Source organism: Cephus cinctus, unplaced genomic scaffold (assembly GCF_000341935.2).
Source record: "Cephus cinctus unplaced genomic scaffold, Ccin1 Ccin1_scaffold0173, whole genome shotgun sequence".
Lineage (NCBI taxonomy): Eukaryota > Metazoa > Arthropoda > Insecta > Hymenoptera > Cephidae > Cephus > Cephus cinctus.
The window spans coordinates 140,602-158,873 of record NW_014332897.1 but is presented as its reverse complement, the minus strand read 5'-3'; the positions used below and the strand labels follow the sequence as shown (position 1 = coordinate 158,873).

The window sequence follows — 18,272 nt, the reverse complement described above, 5'->3', positions numbered from 1 at the left end:
ATTATCAGTGAGGTGTCAGTATTTGCTCAACGTGACGGGATTTTTGGGTGTGGATTGCACGGTTCCCAGTTGTTCCCAGTCCCGGGTACAGTGTAAGTGCCAGTGTCGTTTGACCATCGTGAATGTGTGGCACACGTGCCGGAGGATCTACATTCTAGCGACAAGAAAGTAAGTCTAAAGTAACCGCGGAATCGATCTTAAACGTTTCGTTCGGGCGGTTCCGATGCCGAAGGGTTTATACTTAAACCTAGAAAAACTCTCATTCGTTGGTGTTCTGTCAACACGGTCCTTCGTCACTTGAAAGTTTTGGTCACAGTGATCAATCTGCCTGTAGATCAGTTCCCTCTTACAAATGTGTCATAGGTTACCTCCGGTTATATTCCAAAAGCATACCCCTTGCAAAGCCTCCGGGCAGTTTTTATTCATGGTCCCATTCTACTATTTTTTTAAATCATTTACAGTCTGTGTCTCTTAAATGAATTCCACGCAGAGTTAATGCTCATAGAAAGAAATTCGATCATTTGGTACTTGTCAACTGGCACTTTGGTCCAATTGATTTCTGGCACGCAAGACCCATATGTATGGACTTCACAGTAGATTTGGTAGAACAAAATTTCCGTTATTCCGTAAGGCCCCTGCGTTCGAACGGTTCGCGTGTCTATGGGACGATCGGTTTCTTTCTAACGGGCGACTCGATTCGCCATATGCCTCTGTCGGTTTTTGCATTTTGTCTCAATAATTCACCTTTTGCTGTCGTTGATTTTGTGAGTCTCTCTAATGGTAAGTTACGAGTATACAAATACATAACATAAATACGAGTACTGACTTAATTCTGGTCAACGTGGAATTCATCCATCCATCGCCATAAGCCTGACTGTCAGTTATATCGTAGATATCACTTTGAATATCATCGTCGAAATCTATAAAGTATAGATTCTCAAGTATAGATCTTCATCCAGTATTGTAAATCTTGCGTGTCAGAAAGTAGAAAAGTAGCTTCTAACGGTACAACTGTGTATTCACCGTCAAGAGACACGAAAAGGAATAAGTCGACAAAAAATAGGATTACCATCGTCCTCAAGAGGCTAAAAAACATTGGTGGTAAAGGGCCAAACGTTTTGTTCGAGTCTGATACGTAATTCACCGATATGGCAGTTGTAACGGCCGGTGCCATTTTCGTGACCTTGAAAGGGATCCGCTGAACAGTTAAGAATATGTTATAAGCAGTTTTGAACTTGGGCACTTGAGTCGGGGAACGGGACGGAACGGGGAGCAGAGGTTTCCGATTGAAAGTCTACTGAATTTGCTGAGAACTCATAAAAATTCGATATCGCGAACGACCTAGACTATTCAATTAGATTCAGGAGAAAGAGTGAAGACGACGTGCATTACATAGTGCATCCGTACTCGGTTCAATGAACGCGGTCCTAGATAAAGGAGAATGCTAGACGACTACGCGAGTATGCGACTATGCGACTGCGGGCACTCCTCGGTTGATGGGTCGCTGGATGTCGGTCATACGGATTTGCATTATAACCTGTCTCTGCTCTTCACATGGAAGTTCCCAGTTGCACGTACGGATCGTACGACACACATGAAAGAGGGGCGCGACCTCTCCTTTTTTCCATGATTCTGATCATTCCGGTTTGCGAGCTGCTTTTCAATTCATAGGAATCATCAATTCCCCAAGTAACCAACATTTAGAATTCATTGAAAAGAGTGAGAAAGTTTGTAGATTCATATAAAAGTCATACGGATACCATTTGGTACTGGCAAAAATTATATCTGATGCTTCATTGTCTCGGGTTTGACACTCTGTAACAATAAAATTCTACGAAGACGTTGAGAGTCTCTGAAGCGACTCACCAGCACTCCTATTTGCTATTCGGTCGATAAAGACCGCAAGGTGCTGAAATATTTGCGTCTGTGACAATGTATCCTGCTGCTCCTTCACCTCCTTCTCCTGGTGTAAAACGGCAATAGTTACACACGACGCTTATATTTGTTGCAGGCTGACAGTTTCACTGCCTAGAACGAACAGACGCAGACGCCAAGATGCCGAAGTCGGTAAGTAGAAAGATACAAGTGTCCCACTTTTACATTTTTCTAGCATAACACACAGCAAAACTAATGTGTCAACTACTAATGGAGTTTTTCATACTTATTGTCAATAATCTCTCCAGATAAGGCAGCGACAGCGGCATGCTTTATGTTGCCGATTTAACTTACCAAAAGATAAGATAACCAGGTAGATACATTGAAATCCAGATCAGGGCTGAAATACGAATTAGTCGCGAATGTCTCGCGAGACCGTAACAATCTCTGGTTAAGTACTCCTAGAGGCATCAAGAGGGTTTCTTCGCAACTAAAAAATTAGAGTGCAGCGCCGCGTTCCTTTTCGTGGGAACTACCCTCCGAACGATTGGACGCTTCACAGGGGAGAGTACAATATTTCACCATAAATTTTTCGGAGGATCCTTTCAATTCGTGACACCCGGTATTCTTCAGAGCCGTTGTCGATTGGCTGCAGCCCCGTGGACCGGCCCGTTCACGTTATCCCTTCCGCACCGTAGTCAACCGTAGTGCAGTCTGTCTCCCTCTTGACGTCGTTTTGCCAAGTTGGAGGAACCGAGAACGAGCCAACAAGGTAGAGGAGTAAGAACGCCGAGTGCGGCTTCCGGCTGGCGGTGGGGTGAAGAAAAGGAAAAGAAAAAAGAACGGACGCCGGTTGCGCCGTGCACTTGCCCCCTTGGCCCATTGTTCGATTCGAGCTCAACCGGCAAGCTGCGTCGTTTCGAGTTTTCCGTTACACGTCGCGGTGTTTTCAAGTGACTACGAGACTCGGCAAGGAACTACGGCGTCAGTTTATTAAATAATACCGAAAGAGAATCGCGAGTGCTATCGCTTTGTAATATTCTGTAAAAGTAATCGGGTGAGAGGTTAGTGTGATTGTTGCGCGATCGACTCGATTCGATATTCGCCATGGTGGCTGGTGCGAAGATGGTAAGAATACAAAGTGCCTAGGAGAGTGCATTTTTCTGTTTTTCAAATTATTCACGAGAGCATTAAATATTCCTGACCAGTGAATTCCGTTGTTGAGCGTCTTTAAAATTTACGTCGTGATCCATTGTCTCGACGCCGTTATCCCTTGGCGTCCCTACGCCACGTACCGGGTGTCGTGCTACGAAATGACTTGTTTCTCTTTCTGTTCTCGATGAAGATGAACGTGCGGGTGACGACGATGGACGCGGAGCTGGAGTTCGCGATCCAGCAGACGACTACCGGCAAGCAACTGTTTGATCAGGTCGTCAAGACGATCGGTCTCAGGGAAGTCTGGTTCTTTGGACTCCAGTACACGGACAACAAGGGTGACCTGACCTGGATCAAACTCTACAAGAAGGTAGGACGGCTGCTTCCTATGTAAATCCTTGCCAGAAGAGACAATCACACTTTATCTTATAACCCCTAACGTCCTATTTCTGCTGCTTCCTACGATAATATTTACTCGTACGAATGTCCAAAATTCGAGCCCGTACGTGATAAGCTTAATGTAGTTACTGTTAGGCTTACGCATATTGTCGATCGACCCAAGTCATCCTCGTGTGGGTCCCACGAGAGAACGTTCAATTCTGGGCCTTATGTCACGTCGATATAAACGGCAGGGTGACTGGATCAAACAGTGATGTCATCTCCTACGCGTGGGATATTCTTGTCGTCGTTTGTCTGTAAACTTCCTTTACTGCACTGTGAACACCGCCTTAAAACTAGTCATTATCGATTCGTCAGATAAGAGGAATTCGAAATGGCTCCTGCAGTTACTGCACGAGGTACGTTTAACCGTTTTCTCTTATCCAACCGATTTTCAAAATCGATTCCATTTTTGTCCGTCGTTTCAATCCAATGCAGTACGTGACTTCGCTTGAGCACAGTTATTCCTTCTGAGGATACGGCTTTCACCTCCGATTGCGAGTCGGACTTGAGACGCGCCTTCACCTTGACACAGTCAAAGACGACTAACAACACTTTGTACGCGTGTAACTCCTTGGTAACTGGGAACCCATGATACGTTTTTATATTTCTCCTCTGTATACTTTGATAAGGATAACGATTTTTCTGACACTCTGAACGCCCACCAGGATTCACTTCCGGCCTTTCAGTATTTGCCTTCCCGTTTCTAATGCCTGAAGTGTCAAGGGTCCCGCGTTTCATGAGAATTTGGAAACAGGTGGTCGACAGGTGGTCCGACTTGGAATTTCGGTTACGCGGTTAAACGTCCTCATGCAGGAAATACATCTTCGTCAAATTTTTAAAGTCGATCGGAACGCGAAACGAATCGTGTGGAATTTTTTGCAAAATATTAATATTCCATGTAAAAACGCCTATAGTCATTCGATTCCTATACTATTCTATAGTATCTACTTTTTATTGCTCCCCAATCAATATATAACAGGTGTATCGTACCAGAAGTAATCCGTCATTATCGATCGGTCATATAAGTAAATATATATATATATATATCAACCTGCTGCTCGTCATCAATCTAGATAATACTCCTAATAACGTATTTTACCTGGAATCACCAAATATCCTTGAACGTTAATTGCCGCTCTGTATATAATTGCATAGAAGCTGCCAATCGATAAAAATGATCGTAGAAATCCCAGCAGAGAATCAATGCTAAATGATTTAATAAGGAAAACAAAATTTGAAAAATAAAATTGAACACCTGTCGCTACCGTGTATTGGCATAGTGTCGTAGATAAAGCCAGATGAAATTAATGAACCTAAGCAATGCATGCGAACGAATTGGACGCAGCCGGAGAGCGCGATAACGAGGGTGGTGAAGAAGGAGGTAAAAAAGAAAGTTCGAAAGTTACGAGGTTGCTCGGACTCGGACACGGACGACGACGAATTCGAGGACGACCTGGTAAGAAAGAATCGTTAATATACGTAGAGGCTCGTTCAGTGCGACCTGGTGCACCTTTCTTCCTTAGAAATTTTGAGACTAAGGAAAAAAAGGATGAAGAACCGGAGGAGCTCGGAGCAAAAGTCCAGGAAGAAGCCGGCGAGGCGAAGCTCAGGATCGTCCTGACGAGAGGTTGGGTTCGTCGTTCCTTGCCGATTGGTAGCTGAATAGGAGGAGGGGAGTGGCTGCTGTGTCTTATGGAAATTGCGACTGGTTTCGCTCTATGCAAATGCGCCGTCACCTGAACGCTGATCTTCCCCTGACCTCCCCCTCTATCACACTTGTCGAAAACTCCTAATTATCATTGCTTTTAATACGTCTGCCTTGACGCTAGCCGATCCGGTTATTAATATCCGCTCGCTTCGGAAGCAACAGCCCGCAAGGTTCGTGGTAACGCTCGTGGAAAATTGAAATGCAGATCAGGATGCATTGACGTCGAGGATGAGGATGAGGGCGAGGAGGAGCGCTGCCTCCGACACGAAGACGCCTACTCGGATGATCTGGCACGGCGTCGTCTCCGTAATGACTGAATGGAACAGCGAGTCTTTGCGCCAGAGTCTGCATTGTCTGGTTAACACTGCTCGTTTAAATGATCGAAACGGGTGTTGCGTCACGAGGAGTCAAATTAAAAGTGTACGTATGAGTCAGCGCCGTCGGCAGTGACTCTCCGGCAGGACCGCCGGAGCGGCTTCTTACAGCTGGAACGATAGCACGCTGGGCAGATGATGGAATCAATTCGGACTGCAGCCGACTACCGACTACCGACTACCGAGTCCCGAGCGAGTTGGTGGCATAGCGCGTGGAAAGAGACGGTGCCGCCAGCACGTGAATATGGCGTCACGATTTGTCCCTGGTGGTTTATCAGGGATTTACAATTGAGACGCTATCGCCACGTTTAAACAGCTACTCGTTAAATAGCTCGGTAGGCCTATTGTTTGGCCGAACCCTGCGCGCCGCCGTTCGACCTGCTTCGACTCGAGGAAAATACCAAGGAGAGCCCCGGGAGAGCCAGGAGAGCCAGGAGAGTCCTATCGGGCTCTGACTACTTACTGTCAATGCCAATGAATAATGAATCTACGGAAGAGGCCGCAGGTGACATCGATTGGAGGACTGTGGACCTTACGTAACATGCATCGCCAAACTGGCACCCTGTACTCTAAACTTTTGGCTCTTCCGTAATTCGCAGGTTCGCATGACGTACTTGTGCCGATGCTACTCACCATATTCTCCTGTGCACGTCCCGGGTCTGGCCTACCTGCGTTTGGCACCAGATGCCTGCATACCTCAGCAGCAGCAACCTGCTGCCTGCTGCCTGCTACCTGCTGCGAAGACTCCAAGGCTGCGGCGTGTTATCTTTTGTCATGAGCATGACTTCACAGTATACGAGTTACAATTCTTCAGCTACAAAGTGTGCTGGTTACATCAACTCGGTGTGTGATAATCGTCTTATCGATTGATCATTAATACTTACTGTCGTGTGCGTAGATTGGAGGATTGTCACGTGGAGGCAGGATGACCACGTAGGATTTTTTGACAATTCTTTCCCGCGGAATTCCATGCTCGACACGGACTTTTGCTGATCTGCCACGAAGTTCGCGTGCTCCAAGGCCATCGCGTGCCGCTCGACGAGGAAGATTGCGACCGAGCGGAAAAGCTGATGTTTCGCTAGAAAAACCGCAGGTTCACCGGTATTGCTCAAGAGCTCAAGATTTATTTCTTCGACTCTAAATGAACGAGACGCGCAGGGAACCATAGGAAGAGGAATGACGTCCATTGGACGAAGTTATAACTGAGAAACTTTGAGCCAACTGGTCTCACGTAATCGTCCAAGATTATCTTACAGCAGAGGTACGGATATTCTGGGAATTTCGAACGGAAACCGACCTGGCGGTGACATCGACGTCCAAACGGAACTGTTTGCTTTTTCGAGTCTTCGGCTTCGTCGACTCGTCCCATATTATTCCACGGTACCCGAAGAAGCAGGAGAGAGAAGAGACAGCAGGAGCAGGATAGACTGGGCCGAATCGATCAGTTGGAGATTTGGCTGGACGCCCAAAGCGAAACCCGTACTTCCGGAGATTCTACGAGGACAAAGCCGGAGTTTCGTGATTGAAATTTATTTAATCGATAGTCGAACTCCCGTCGATGAGACGCGACGATAAATGTGTTTGCGTCTCGTTCAGCCGCCATTATTACGAAGGAAGGACGTTGCTCGAGCGATACTAATTTTCTGATTCCGATATTATTTACATACGGCGATAGAACATACGGAGCGAGGTACGATGTATGTTGAGCGCCAAGATAGACGAGGCGTTCAGATCGTATCGAACCGGTTACGTCAGTGATGGTTATATATTTGATTATATGTATACATGTAAACGTACGATTATTTTGCGATAGGACGAATCGCTAATTAATCATTGATCTATACAAATCTGTTAAAAAAGTTTTAAAATTATAACGTTTACGTGAACTGTGCTAAAATGTTGGAACAATGTCTTGTCGTTGAAATATCTTTGATTACGGAGCTGTTACACAACTTGAAACAGTTTGAAATTCTATAGGAGTAACCTTAAGTTATTTCCACGGCAAGTCTCTTGCCATCGACGCTCTTACTTTATATCGTACTTAAACTTTATCGTATTTCCATTCTTTGAACGCATGCCCACCGCAATACTAACAACTGGAAGAGTGGACTTTCGTTCTTGTCTAGGGTAAGCCATACGAAAAATTTGACAATAACATTTTCATGCATGTCCAAACGTACTTATTGTTAAATGTAGGCCGATTTAGAGAATTCGTATCAGTCCACGAATAACGTATACCGGATGTCTATTTATGATTAATTACGTCGAGCGAGCATAAACGTAAAACGAGCTGAGCGTGAGTCCATTAAATTTATCATGGTACAGTAAAAATGTTAATTAATGAAATCAATTTTCTGTATATGTCAGATAAAAAGTTATCCTGTTGTTGCGATAAGACGATTTTAAGTGGTCTGGTTCGAACTTCTGGAATGACGCTTGCTCCATTCAATTGTACAGAGTAAAGAGTCAGTCAAAACAGGACGCATGGCGGTATCCTCTGTGGTTAACTTCAGAATGCCTTTGATTCATATAATTGACTCGTTTTTAAACGAGCAAAAAAAAAATATTTTGAAATGTAGCTCAAAAATGTTGCATCCAGTATCTCCCTCTTTTCTGTCAGTTTTGTTTTACCTACGAGACACGGTGTGTCAATCCTTGGTAGTCCCAGTAGCGTGACTATTGGTCTATGTACTTTTGAATATCGTGACTTTCGACTGATAAGATCTTCCTATGAAATCTTATCACTAATCTGTCAATTTGTCCTTGGATCGAACCAAGATCGATCCGCGAAAGCGTAATGGCTGCGAAAAAAAAAAAAACACGAGTGATACTGAAACGATGGCGAATAATTTTGCAGGTGGGTTTGTTCAACCATCGAAAAATTTGGCACGTAAGAGATTACCGAGTTTTACTAATTCGAGTTTCTGTGTTGAGCGTTTTCGATTTTTCTTTTTCTCACGTTTATTGGTCTTTTTCGTCTCTCTGTCTTTTGGGGAGACTGTAGAAACAAAATTGAGTGCTTTGTCGTTACGCAAGAAACGTCGTTCATAACCTACAGACGCTTTCATTCGAATTGCACATTGACACTCGATTTTTTTAGATTAAAAAAAAAAAAAAAGAAATTTCTTTGCCTATTTCAGTATTTTTCTTCTGTCCAGATCTCACAGCGGAAATGGCACAAAACACTCGGTCGTATCTTCACTGTTCACATTCACGTTCCTTGTCTCCACTATAAGAAAGACCTGTGTACCATTGCTGATTGCCGATTGCACAATCCAATGCGAACTATCAATAATTATGAAAATTGACGTCACTAGCATTGAACCATCAGAGCACCCTGGTCAAGGTGACCACGTCGGAGAGTCTCTCGCGGGTGACATCCGGGAGAGGAGAGCTAAGGAAACTTGGCGGCCGTTCAGAACATGAAAATAGCAGTGCTATCTCTCTCTTTCTCTCTCTCGCAATGATCATTCTGACAATTGGTAATAAAATAGTCGAAAAGGAATGAGATTCCCTATATCGTGTGTTAATATACATATATATATATTGATTTAAAGATGAGAATGAATCTGGAGGCTGTGTGCTCCTCCAGGCCTCTCCGATGTGTCACCTGATCGCCCTCTATTATTACTTAACGATTCTCACCTTTCCGCTCTTTTTCCTTTTTAATCAGCCAGCATGATATGGTTTTGCATGTCCTTGTAATCAAAGTTAAACAACCGGAAGAGCGAGTAACCATTTTTTGTTTTAAACGATTTCGTTTCGTAGCCTTTTTATTAATTGTCAAATAATACATTGTGCACGTGGTGAAGTTTAAGTTTACCTTTGGCTCATGTTTTTAGGTGATGAACCAGGAGGTCAAGAAAGAGAATCCATTGCAGTTCAAGTTCCGTGCCAAATTCTATCCCGAGGACGTATCCGAGGAGCTTATCCAGGATATCACTCTTCGCCTTTTTTATCTCCAGGTACGTCAAGCCTTCCCGTATCTACCAGATTTTCAAAGTAACCAGATCATCTCTTAAGATCTTCATCTCGTCAGCGAGCCTCATCAAGAGTCGTCATTTGTCAATCGCGCATATCAGTTAACCAGGAAATCTCGTCTCGTGAAGGAGATCTACCTTTCGTATCTCGTTCTTATTTCTCGTGACCCAGACCTATTCCCCCTCCCCCTCCCACCTCCCACCTCCCACCTCCCTTCGAATTACGTAAGTTAAAAAATTCTGATGCATCATGGCGGAATTAGAGGAGTGCACTGCTGCTGCGATTATTATCGCACGGCGTCGTCGTAACGATCGTCCTTGGAAATAAAGCTTAACGTTTTTGTACGTGCGGTACCACAAATAATTCATTGATATCTTGAGCGTTATCGCGGTCCACTGAGAAGGCAGGCTTCCTTTGAATACTTGCGATAAACTTTCTTGAAACTTAGTAATACCCACGGCCTACGTTAGTTAACGCTTTATCGATTTCTATAGTTACTCTGACTCCGTCCTAAGTCTCTAGGAAATAATATTACGTTATCCGATGGCTTTGTTCAGGTGAAAAATGCCATCCTCACTGATGAAATCTACTGCCCACCGGAGACGTCGGTTCTTCTTGCTTCCTATGCCGTTCAGGCTCGACACGGTGACTTCCAGAAGGGAACTCATACAGCTGGGTTCCTGGCGAACGATCGTCTGTTGCCTCAACGTGTTATGGATCAGCACAAGATGAGCAAGGAGGAATGGGAGGGCTCAATTACCACCTGGTGGCAGGAACATCGTGGTATGCTCCGCGAAGATGCCATGATGGAGTATCTTAAAATCGCTCAAGTATGCTAATTTCTCATTTATTTGATTTACTCGATCTGACCGAGTTCGCTATACTGATAGAATGTCATTTTATAGGATTTGGAAATGTATGGCGTGAACTACTTTGAGATCCGTAACAAAAAGGGTACTGAACTGTGGCTTGGCGTTGACGCCCTCGGCCTCAATATCTACGAGAAGGACGACAAGCTCACGCCAAAGATTGGCTTTCCCTGGTCCGAGATCAGGAACATTAGCTTCAACGACAGAAAATTCATAATTAAGCCAATCGATAAGAAGGCACCGGACTTTGTCTTCTTTGCACCCAGGGTCAAGATCAACAAGAGAATCTTGGCTCTTTGCATGGGTAATCATGAGCTCTACATGCGTAGACGCAAACCAGATACCATCGACGTTCAGCAGATGAAGGTTAAAATAATTACATACGAACGTGTAATATTTATTAAGAAAGTCAAATCCCATGCCTATGATGCTTACTTGTGTATTTGCTACTCTTGAGTGTCATGATGTTAACCCTTAACTGAGGCTGCTGGACTAACCCACTTTAGAAAATAAAATCCTAAGCCATCACCATAAGTTACACGTGTTTCCTGGGTGTTATTAGGCGCAAGCACGAGAAGAGAAGATCGCCAAGCAGCAACAGAGAGAAAAGCTGCAGCTCGAGATCGCTGCGCGAGAACGGGCCGAGAAGAAGCAGCAAGAATATGAGGAGAGATTGAGGAATATGGCAGAGGAAATGGAGAGGCGGCAGGCTGAGCTGAACGAAGCTCAGGAGATGATACGTCGTCTGGAGGAGCAACTGAGACAGTTGCAGGCGGCCAAGGAGGAGCTTGAGGATCGTCAGAAGGTTCGTCATCTTTCCGTTGAAGATTAATGAAAATCTCGTAGCTAATTTTATTTGATAATATTGAACTACTGTATATTAGGAATTGACCGCCATGATGGAGAAATTGGAACGCTCTCACGAGATGGAGGCCGCTGAGCGCGCCAAATTAGAACAAGAGATCAGGGACAAGCAAGAGGAGGTATTGCGTATCCAGACCGAGGTCGAGGTCAAGGATGCAGAAGCCAGAAGATTGCAGGAGGAGGTTGAAGCCGCCAGGTAAATATTAGCAAATCATTTTTTGTGTCCACTCGCAATCTAATTGAGGGATCACGTTGTTCCGTCGATCATTCCAGGCTGAGGCAGGAGGAAGCTGACAGAGCCTTCCAAGCAAGCACGACTCCTCAACATCATCATGTGGAGGAGAACGAGGAGGAAGGCGAAGAGGAAGGTGAGGACGAGACTCCTCACGGCGATGTCACGAAGGAACTTGTGACCGACGAGTCTATTATTGATCCTGTCGAAGAACGACGTACCCTCGCAGAGAGAAACGAGCGTCTCCATGATCAACTCAAGGTAAATATTCTCATGGTAAAGAGTTTCACTTTGGACGAATTTCTCAAGAAGGAAAATACTTAAAGTTTGCATTGTTCGTTTTCGTGCAGGCCCTGAAGCAGGACCTCGCTCAATCGCGAGACGAGACAAAGGAGACAGTGATGGACAAAATTCACAGAGAAAACGTTCGCCAGGGTCGTGACAAATACAAGACCCTACGTGAAATTCGCAAAGGCAACACCAAGCGTCGTGTCGATCAGTTCGAGAACATGTAAATTATCCCCCGATCCTATGCACGATCACTAAGCCTACTTTAAAAATGAACCTTTATCCTTCACAATCATCGTCCGTACTGCTGGAGTGCAGTAAAAGCGCCACCATAGCCATAGATGGGAGCAATGGACTCCGCGATCGAGCATCTAGCGTACCACGCTAATGCAAAACGAACCAGGTCCATTCGCTGACAATTCAATTCTCGAAGAAGTTTTCATAGCGTCATCAATTTTTATTCTCGATGAAACTTTTATACTTACCTGCCGCGGTGTGCCTCTTCGCCTCTCCACAGCGATTGGCTCAGTTCGGAACTCGTGCTTACAGTTGTTCCTCCTTACACTTCACGGTACGTTTTACTTGCTCGGAAGATTCCTGAGGATCCTGCTGTCCATACGACTTCATGATCTTTCGCGTTTGGCCTACAGGACAGCTCATCGCGCCGTCTTCTGTATTAACGTACTGGTTTAGAATTCGAGAACCTAATCGGTACGTGCGTCATACCGGAGTGCCAGTATTCTTGTTTAAAAAAAAAAAAAACGGTAGACGAATCGAAAAATATTGCAACTGGACGTAAAATATATGCAATAATGGCGTCGTCAAGTTTCACGTAGTTGATCCGAAGAAATGAAAGAGAGAAACTTAGGACCAGAAGATGAAAGGATGTCTGTTAAATTTCTCAGTGGTCACTCGGTCACTTTCAATCTGCGTCCTTAATGAGTATTCAGTACCTTTACACCCCCTGTCCTTTCCTCCGTTTATGTTTCCTTATATTTTCCTTTTGTTTTTTTTTTTTTTTTTTTTTTTTTTTTTTTTTTTTTTTTTTTTTTTTTTTTTTTTTTTTTTTAATTTTAAACACTACTCGTGTTTGTCGACGAGTGGTCATCGTTAACGCCGGTTTGCCGCTTATATCGTATTTTCAAAAACTTCGCTGCACTTGTCCTCCATTGTCGTTTCCATTATCTCGTCCTTCTACTGTCTCTCCGTTATTGTTACGGCCTTTGCAAAGTGATCGATTTTACTCTCTTTTTTCTCCTTCGTATCAAATACTTCGTTGACAAAATTACCTGTCATTTGGATCAGGTAAAGTCAGAGGGAAAATAAGAGTGAATACTGTAAAAAAACAAAAAAATAAAAGAATGTGCGCGCGTGTGTATGGCGAAAGAGAAAGGAATAAGATGCTACAGTGGCAATCCGGCGTGAAGCACGATGCACTCGTTAAACTAAGTGATGCACATTTAATGGATATAAAAAAGAAAGTTTCTTAACTTTGCATTATCCTTCCTCTTTTTTTTTTTCCCCAAAACGCGAACCACTTGTAAACTGTATTTTACATCATAGTGCGCTCGGATTATGATTACTGATTAGCGTTTTTATAATGAACACTCGTGGCCTTTATCGATCTAACAAAGTACTAAATACTAATATACGATAATACGATAAACAAATGTCATAGCGAACACGTACCGAGGTGTTATTTTAGATTCGCGGCATTTTTAGTACCTATAAAGGTAAAAAGTGGCCGTGCCAGGGGCAGAGTTGCCCTTTTCGAAAAGCGTTGCACGTTAGTTTATCACGGTTGCGTAAGATCGAATGGTTGCCAGATTGATATAATGGCTGAAAGCGTATAAGATCAGGCGCGAGGAGAGAGAGAGAGAGAGAGAGAGAGAGAGAGAGAGAGAGAGAGAGAGAGAAGAGCGTAAAAGTGCGTGAGTGATAAAGGGATGAATGAGGGTGAGTGTGTGTGCTTGAGAGAAAAAGAGGAAAAAATATAGTGTGGCGGCTTGGTACGCCTTGTAATTTTTAGAGCAGTTTATTTAAGGAAGTAAAAAAAAATAATAAAAGCGAAAGATAAAAACTAACGCAACTTAAGATAATCTTTGAATGCTGCCAATTTTTAACCGTAGTTGCGAGGGAAACGCAAAACGGTTTAAACGGTATGGGATGATCTTCGCATCAATTTATTGTCAAGGAAGGAAAGGATAAAGCGAGGAGAATTTCAATTAACCGATCACTCTTATTAATATTTTTCTCTTTATTGTCACTACTCTATACAGTGCTATTGCTACTACCACCACCAACACACGACATTCACTACAAACTCCACCACCTACTACCACTACACGTTACTATTGCAAAACAAGGAATAACGATAGATATTTTTTGATTATATTTAATATTAATATTTACAAATTCGTAGCGTTATTATTATATATTATTAATATTAATATTTACAGTTTAGTAGCGTTATTATTACTATCGAGATAATATTAAAAAAAAAAATGAACTAAAGCAAAAGCATTTTATAATTATCTATTACTACTCGTAAGATTTGAGCAATGACACGCGTCAAGTAGGACGAGTTAATTCTTAGAGTACAAGTCGTCGCGCGGACAAAACTGTACGTTGTGACTCAAGGTAAAAGAGAGAATTTCGATTTTTGTTCGGTTTTTTTCGTCTTCTCAAACAACGTCTCAAAATGCTGTTACAAAGGAAAATATCGGAGACGGCGGTATCGTTGAGACATTCCAAGAGAGAGATTAGAACGCGCGCGATCGCCCGTTGGAAACATTCAGATTAAAAAAAAAAGTCAGGGAAAATATAATTGAAGAGCGAAAAGCACCCAGGACAACAATCGGGCTCATCCGTAAGAAAGAAAAAAATAATAATGGAGAATGAGACATACTTTATCACAGTCAATAACAATAGAGACGAATACTTGATTATTTATAATTAATTCGCCCACACACGCCTTATAACGTTAATAACAAGAAAGAAAGAAACGGATGACGTCCGATAAATTGCAATGGCCGCCAAGTTGTTCGAATAAGTTTGAATATTCCCAGTCGATTATGCTTCTACTTTTCTCTGGTTTCTTCTAGTTTCCTTAACTAGGTCAGTGCACATGCATATCTAGCTGAAAATTGTTATCGACCCTCGTAATGCGATTTGTAAATATGTAAATGAAAGTTTGTTCGTTTTTCCTACGAATTTGCTGAAATTCGGACGCTACTAGCGGCTGATCATGGTAGCTCCATGAGAGACAAAGGAAATATCAGGGAGAGACATTTAAATGATCAGAGGGTTCGTTTGATAGGATCCGAGCGATTCGCGGTCGAGGGTTACACGGTGCTAAATCATTTTTGTTTCTTTCAGGAAATCCCTACGCAAAGTATGGAAGAGAGAGAGAGTTTTGTTGTGTATGTATATCAGTTAGTGTATGTGTGCGTGAAATTGAGGAAGAATATTTTTATGGTTTAATAGCCGAGATATTCCGAGGCTGACTTTTTTTTCTTTTCTATTTGTTTCATACTTGGCAAAGGTCTATAGCAGTATTATTGCGTTCGAAGGTCTAAATACACGTAACACGTGAAAAATTATTTGAAAAAAGTACACGCCACATGGAGAGACACGTTATGCAACCGCCGAGCATGGAGATGCATAGATATTATATATATTAAAAATTGTTGGTGCGAGGATATATATGAAAATTACTTGTACTTTGCTGAGGAAGCTAGAGATTGTTTAAATAAAAATCATATCTTACGATTAGGTAACAATCATTATACCTTCTCTTTCCTAGGTTCATCTTAAGGAGAAACAACTTTGTTGTCTAGTTACTTGAGATCCTAAGAAATTTTTCACTTTTCAGATTGGCTGCATTGATGGAGCTTGGAGTCTCGCGTTCTCTTACTAAAATGGCTTAGTGGACTTTCTACAATCTTCAAAGTGATTCGAGTTACAAGATTGAAGTTGAAGTTGACACTGGATACCGGATGCAATTTGAATCTGGCGCCCTGTCACGTGACGCTGGTTGTATTATGACGTTACCGGGAAACACCTGTCATGCGACAGTGGCGCTAACTGCAGGTCACACCTGTTTCCTGTTCAGATGAAAAAGAAATCAAAAGTGTGAAGACGCACAAGGGACAGCCAACAGGGACCGAAAAAGATGTCTACGGATCGTCGTCGGTGGCATACCCAACAGGATGGCACCTTTGTCATTGACAGCTCAGGCGAAGATGAACACGACAGGTAGTGACAGTCTTTCTTGCTGGTCTTCGCTTAGATTTTGTAAGACTGAATCCGGATTCTGGAAATAGAAACCGGCGGGAATCGTCTTCCTAGGATGTGTAAGATACCCTTGTTTACATAGCGCGTGACTGGGCTCCTTCTTTCTTCTGATTGTTTGACAGTTGGAACGAAGCCGGCCTCTGTACCTAACCCCATTTCTCAACGTATTCCTACCAATTCCTATGGTCTCATCATTGACGTTTCGCCAGCGTCAAAAGTGCGAGAGGCGTTTAATTCTGTTACGTTGACAAGGATGATAAGCACTTGGTGATAATTGCATTTTTGTGCCGCGTAGAGTCATAATGTAACGAGTGAAAATTTTCTGAGTTTCTTCTGAAATGCTGTTCTCCGGTAAGGATCCTTATTTTGAAATCAAGGTCGTTTAACTTTTAATTACCATTATTCAAATCGATACCAAAAATTTTACGAATTTCCTTTTAATAAATTTATGTCGCTTACGTCGAGACACTGCCTGAAATTCTTGCGTAATTCCTTCCAAACACTAGTGTATTTAACGAATTGTAGTTTTTGGCTGTCTTATGCAATATACGTTACTTTATGCTGCGAGCTTTACACGTACTTAGAATTCGATTGGCTGTTTACAGAGATGCTTAGTGGAAAAGGTGATAACAGTCTCTCGTGGTAACGGATTCCGAAAATAGCACGGAAGGTTCAAACGATATTCGAGAAATAGAAAGCAAATTACTCTAGTTTCTACTCTCACGTTAGGCGCGACGTGGCAGAGAAAATTAATTTTGTAAAATTACAAAGAAGCAGACAATATTGTCGAGAAAACTGATTTCGGCTAGCTAGATCGAAATAAAAAATATTTTTGGTCGCAGCAAACAGTGCTTGAGTCCTACAACCGAATTCGAAGAAACGCTACAGCTAATGACTGATCTTTACGGTCAGACGCCCCCTAGGACGCGATTGAATCGACGACAGAGGCAAAGAAGACAGAAAGAAGTTGGGGGGTGAGCTATAATTTTATTGCTCTTCTTTATTGCTTTCAAGAGAGAAAATGCCGAATGTAAATTTTAAAGAGAACATTTATCTCTTACCAGGCTTCCAGTCCAAAAAGAAACGAGAAGATCCAGTGTGCTGAGTCGTAGCAACACCTTGGATACCTTGTTATTCAGTGAGATGTGCGACAAAGCGGACAAGGACAGGGACAACGAGACAAGGGAAGAGGCTGCCAAGGAAGGAAATCGAAGAAGTAAACGTACTTTAAAGCTTCTTCGTGAAACGGAAAGAGATTTGAAGCTGGACGTGGCTGCAGCTGTTGCCTACGGCGAGAGAGCAGAACCGCTGCCGGTGACTACACCTAACAACATAAAGGTGATATTAGAAGAGTTTCGGTGTTACTCGAATAGCCTTCTACTTGGCATTACGTCAAGTGTCACGTCGAACTTTCCTCTTTACATTCTCAGGTCGAGACCAGGAATAGATTTCGGTGTCTGAGATCAAAGCCTGTCGATGTGCTAGAGCCGGGACCAGAGTCCGCGTCCGAAGGTTCAAATATTCTTCTTAATAAAGAAGACTCAGTTGCCCAATCACCCAGATCACAGAGTCTCAAGGAACGCGAAATATTCCACGATACTTTTTCGTTTCTCATTAAACTGGTAAGTGGCTTGTTTAATCATTCTGTTACACAATTGCATAATAAATTGTGACGTGATTTTTCGAATCACGGTCCCAAGGCGGCTCCGGTTAGCGATACAGATAACGTTCTCGATTTCTGGTTCCCTTCGGATCGCCACCCTGCTCAGAAGCTACGCTCTCGGGTTGATTTGTACAGTTACGTCAAGGCTCTCGTAAGATTTCGTCATTGTTTAGTTGAGGTCGAGGTGCTCGAATCTGCTGTGGGGAGATAGTCTCGACGTACCGAGTTGCCCGGCAGAGGAGAGTACCCGACGGAGACGTCTCCACGGACCGGCAGAAGCCCGGGTGAGATACCGGCGCCCCGCTGGAGATGGGCAAAGGGCTGTAGAGCGGGCGGAGGAAGTTGCGATATGGTTAAGGGCAGGGGAGGAACCTCCTGCCCGAGTTAAGGATGTAGGGCCCAGCTGTCGCCCGATGCCCTGGGGAAGCGGCCGGGGAGGATCTCCACAGATTACGTACCGATTCGCTAAAGAACGCTCTCGATTTGGTTTAAAGGGACGACTCGAAGGAGATAGAAGAGTTATCGG

At 43.4% G+C, this 18,272-nt stretch overlaps 2 protein-coding genes and 1 long non-coding RNA gene across 8 annotated transcripts in view; all 3 read left to right on the top strand.

Annotated features, from left to right (window-relative positions):
• The first annotated feature begins 12 nt into the window (after nucleotides 1–12).
• On the top strand, nucleotides 13–12,593 carry LOC107264520 (moesin/ezrin/radixin homolog 1). 3 transcript variants are annotated; one of them, XM_015732856.2, is made up of 10 exons: nucleotides 13–168; nucleotides 2,012–2,067; nucleotides 3,221–3,400; nucleotides 9,396–9,518; nucleotides 10,092–10,364; nucleotides 10,440–10,769; nucleotides 10,966–11,208; nucleotides 11,288–11,463; nucleotides 11,541–11,760; nucleotides 11,850–12,593. In XM_015732856.2, exons 2-10 carry the CDS (start codon nucleotides 2,056–2,058, stop codon nucleotides 12,012–12,014), a joined length of 1,722 nt encoding a protein of 573 aa, XP_015588342.1. In that variant the 5' UTR covers nucleotides 13–168; nucleotides 2,012–2,055; the 3' UTR covers nucleotides 12,015–12,593. The 3 variants fall into 3 exon arrangements, with proteins under 3 accessions (XP_015588342.1, XP_015588341.1, XP_015588340.1); XM_015732855.2 differs by lacking the exons at nucleotides 13–168; nucleotides 2,012–2,067 and adding an exon at nucleotides 2,328–3,003; XM_015732854.2 differs by lacking the exons at nucleotides 13–168; nucleotides 2,012–2,067; nucleotides 3,221–3,400 and adding an exon at nucleotides 7,659–7,680.
• Nucleotides 4,953–7,440, top strand: LOC112493895. The gene is made up of 2 exons (XR_003058836.1): nucleotides 4,953–6,396; nucleotides 6,452–7,440. It is a non-coding gene; the product is annotated as an uncharacterized LOC112493895 (long non-coding RNA).
• A 252-nt stretch (nucleotides 12,594–12,845) lies between the features above and the next one.
• LOC107264514 (mitogen-activated protein kinase kinase kinase 4) overlaps nucleotides 12,846–18,272 on the top strand; it is a 12,060-nt gene continuing 6,633 nt past the window's right edge. The window contains exons 1-4 of one of the 4 annotated variants that reach the window (XM_015732844.2): nucleotides 12,846–16,044; nucleotides 16,926–17,057; nucleotides 17,148–17,421; nucleotides 17,514–17,705. In XM_015732844.2, coding sequence (XP_015588330.1) covers nucleotides 15,962–16,044; nucleotides 16,926–17,057; nucleotides 17,148–17,421; nucleotides 17,514–17,705 — 681 coding nt within the window. In that variant the 5' untranslated portion in view covers nucleotides 12,846–15,961. Of the gene's footprint in view, nucleotides 16,143–16,172; nucleotides 16,435–16,925; nucleotides 17,058–17,147; nucleotides 17,422–17,513; nucleotides 17,706–18,272 lie in introns of those variants that run through there. The other 3 variants (XM_025081798.1, XM_015732845.2, XM_025081799.1) reach the window with 3 other exon arrangements.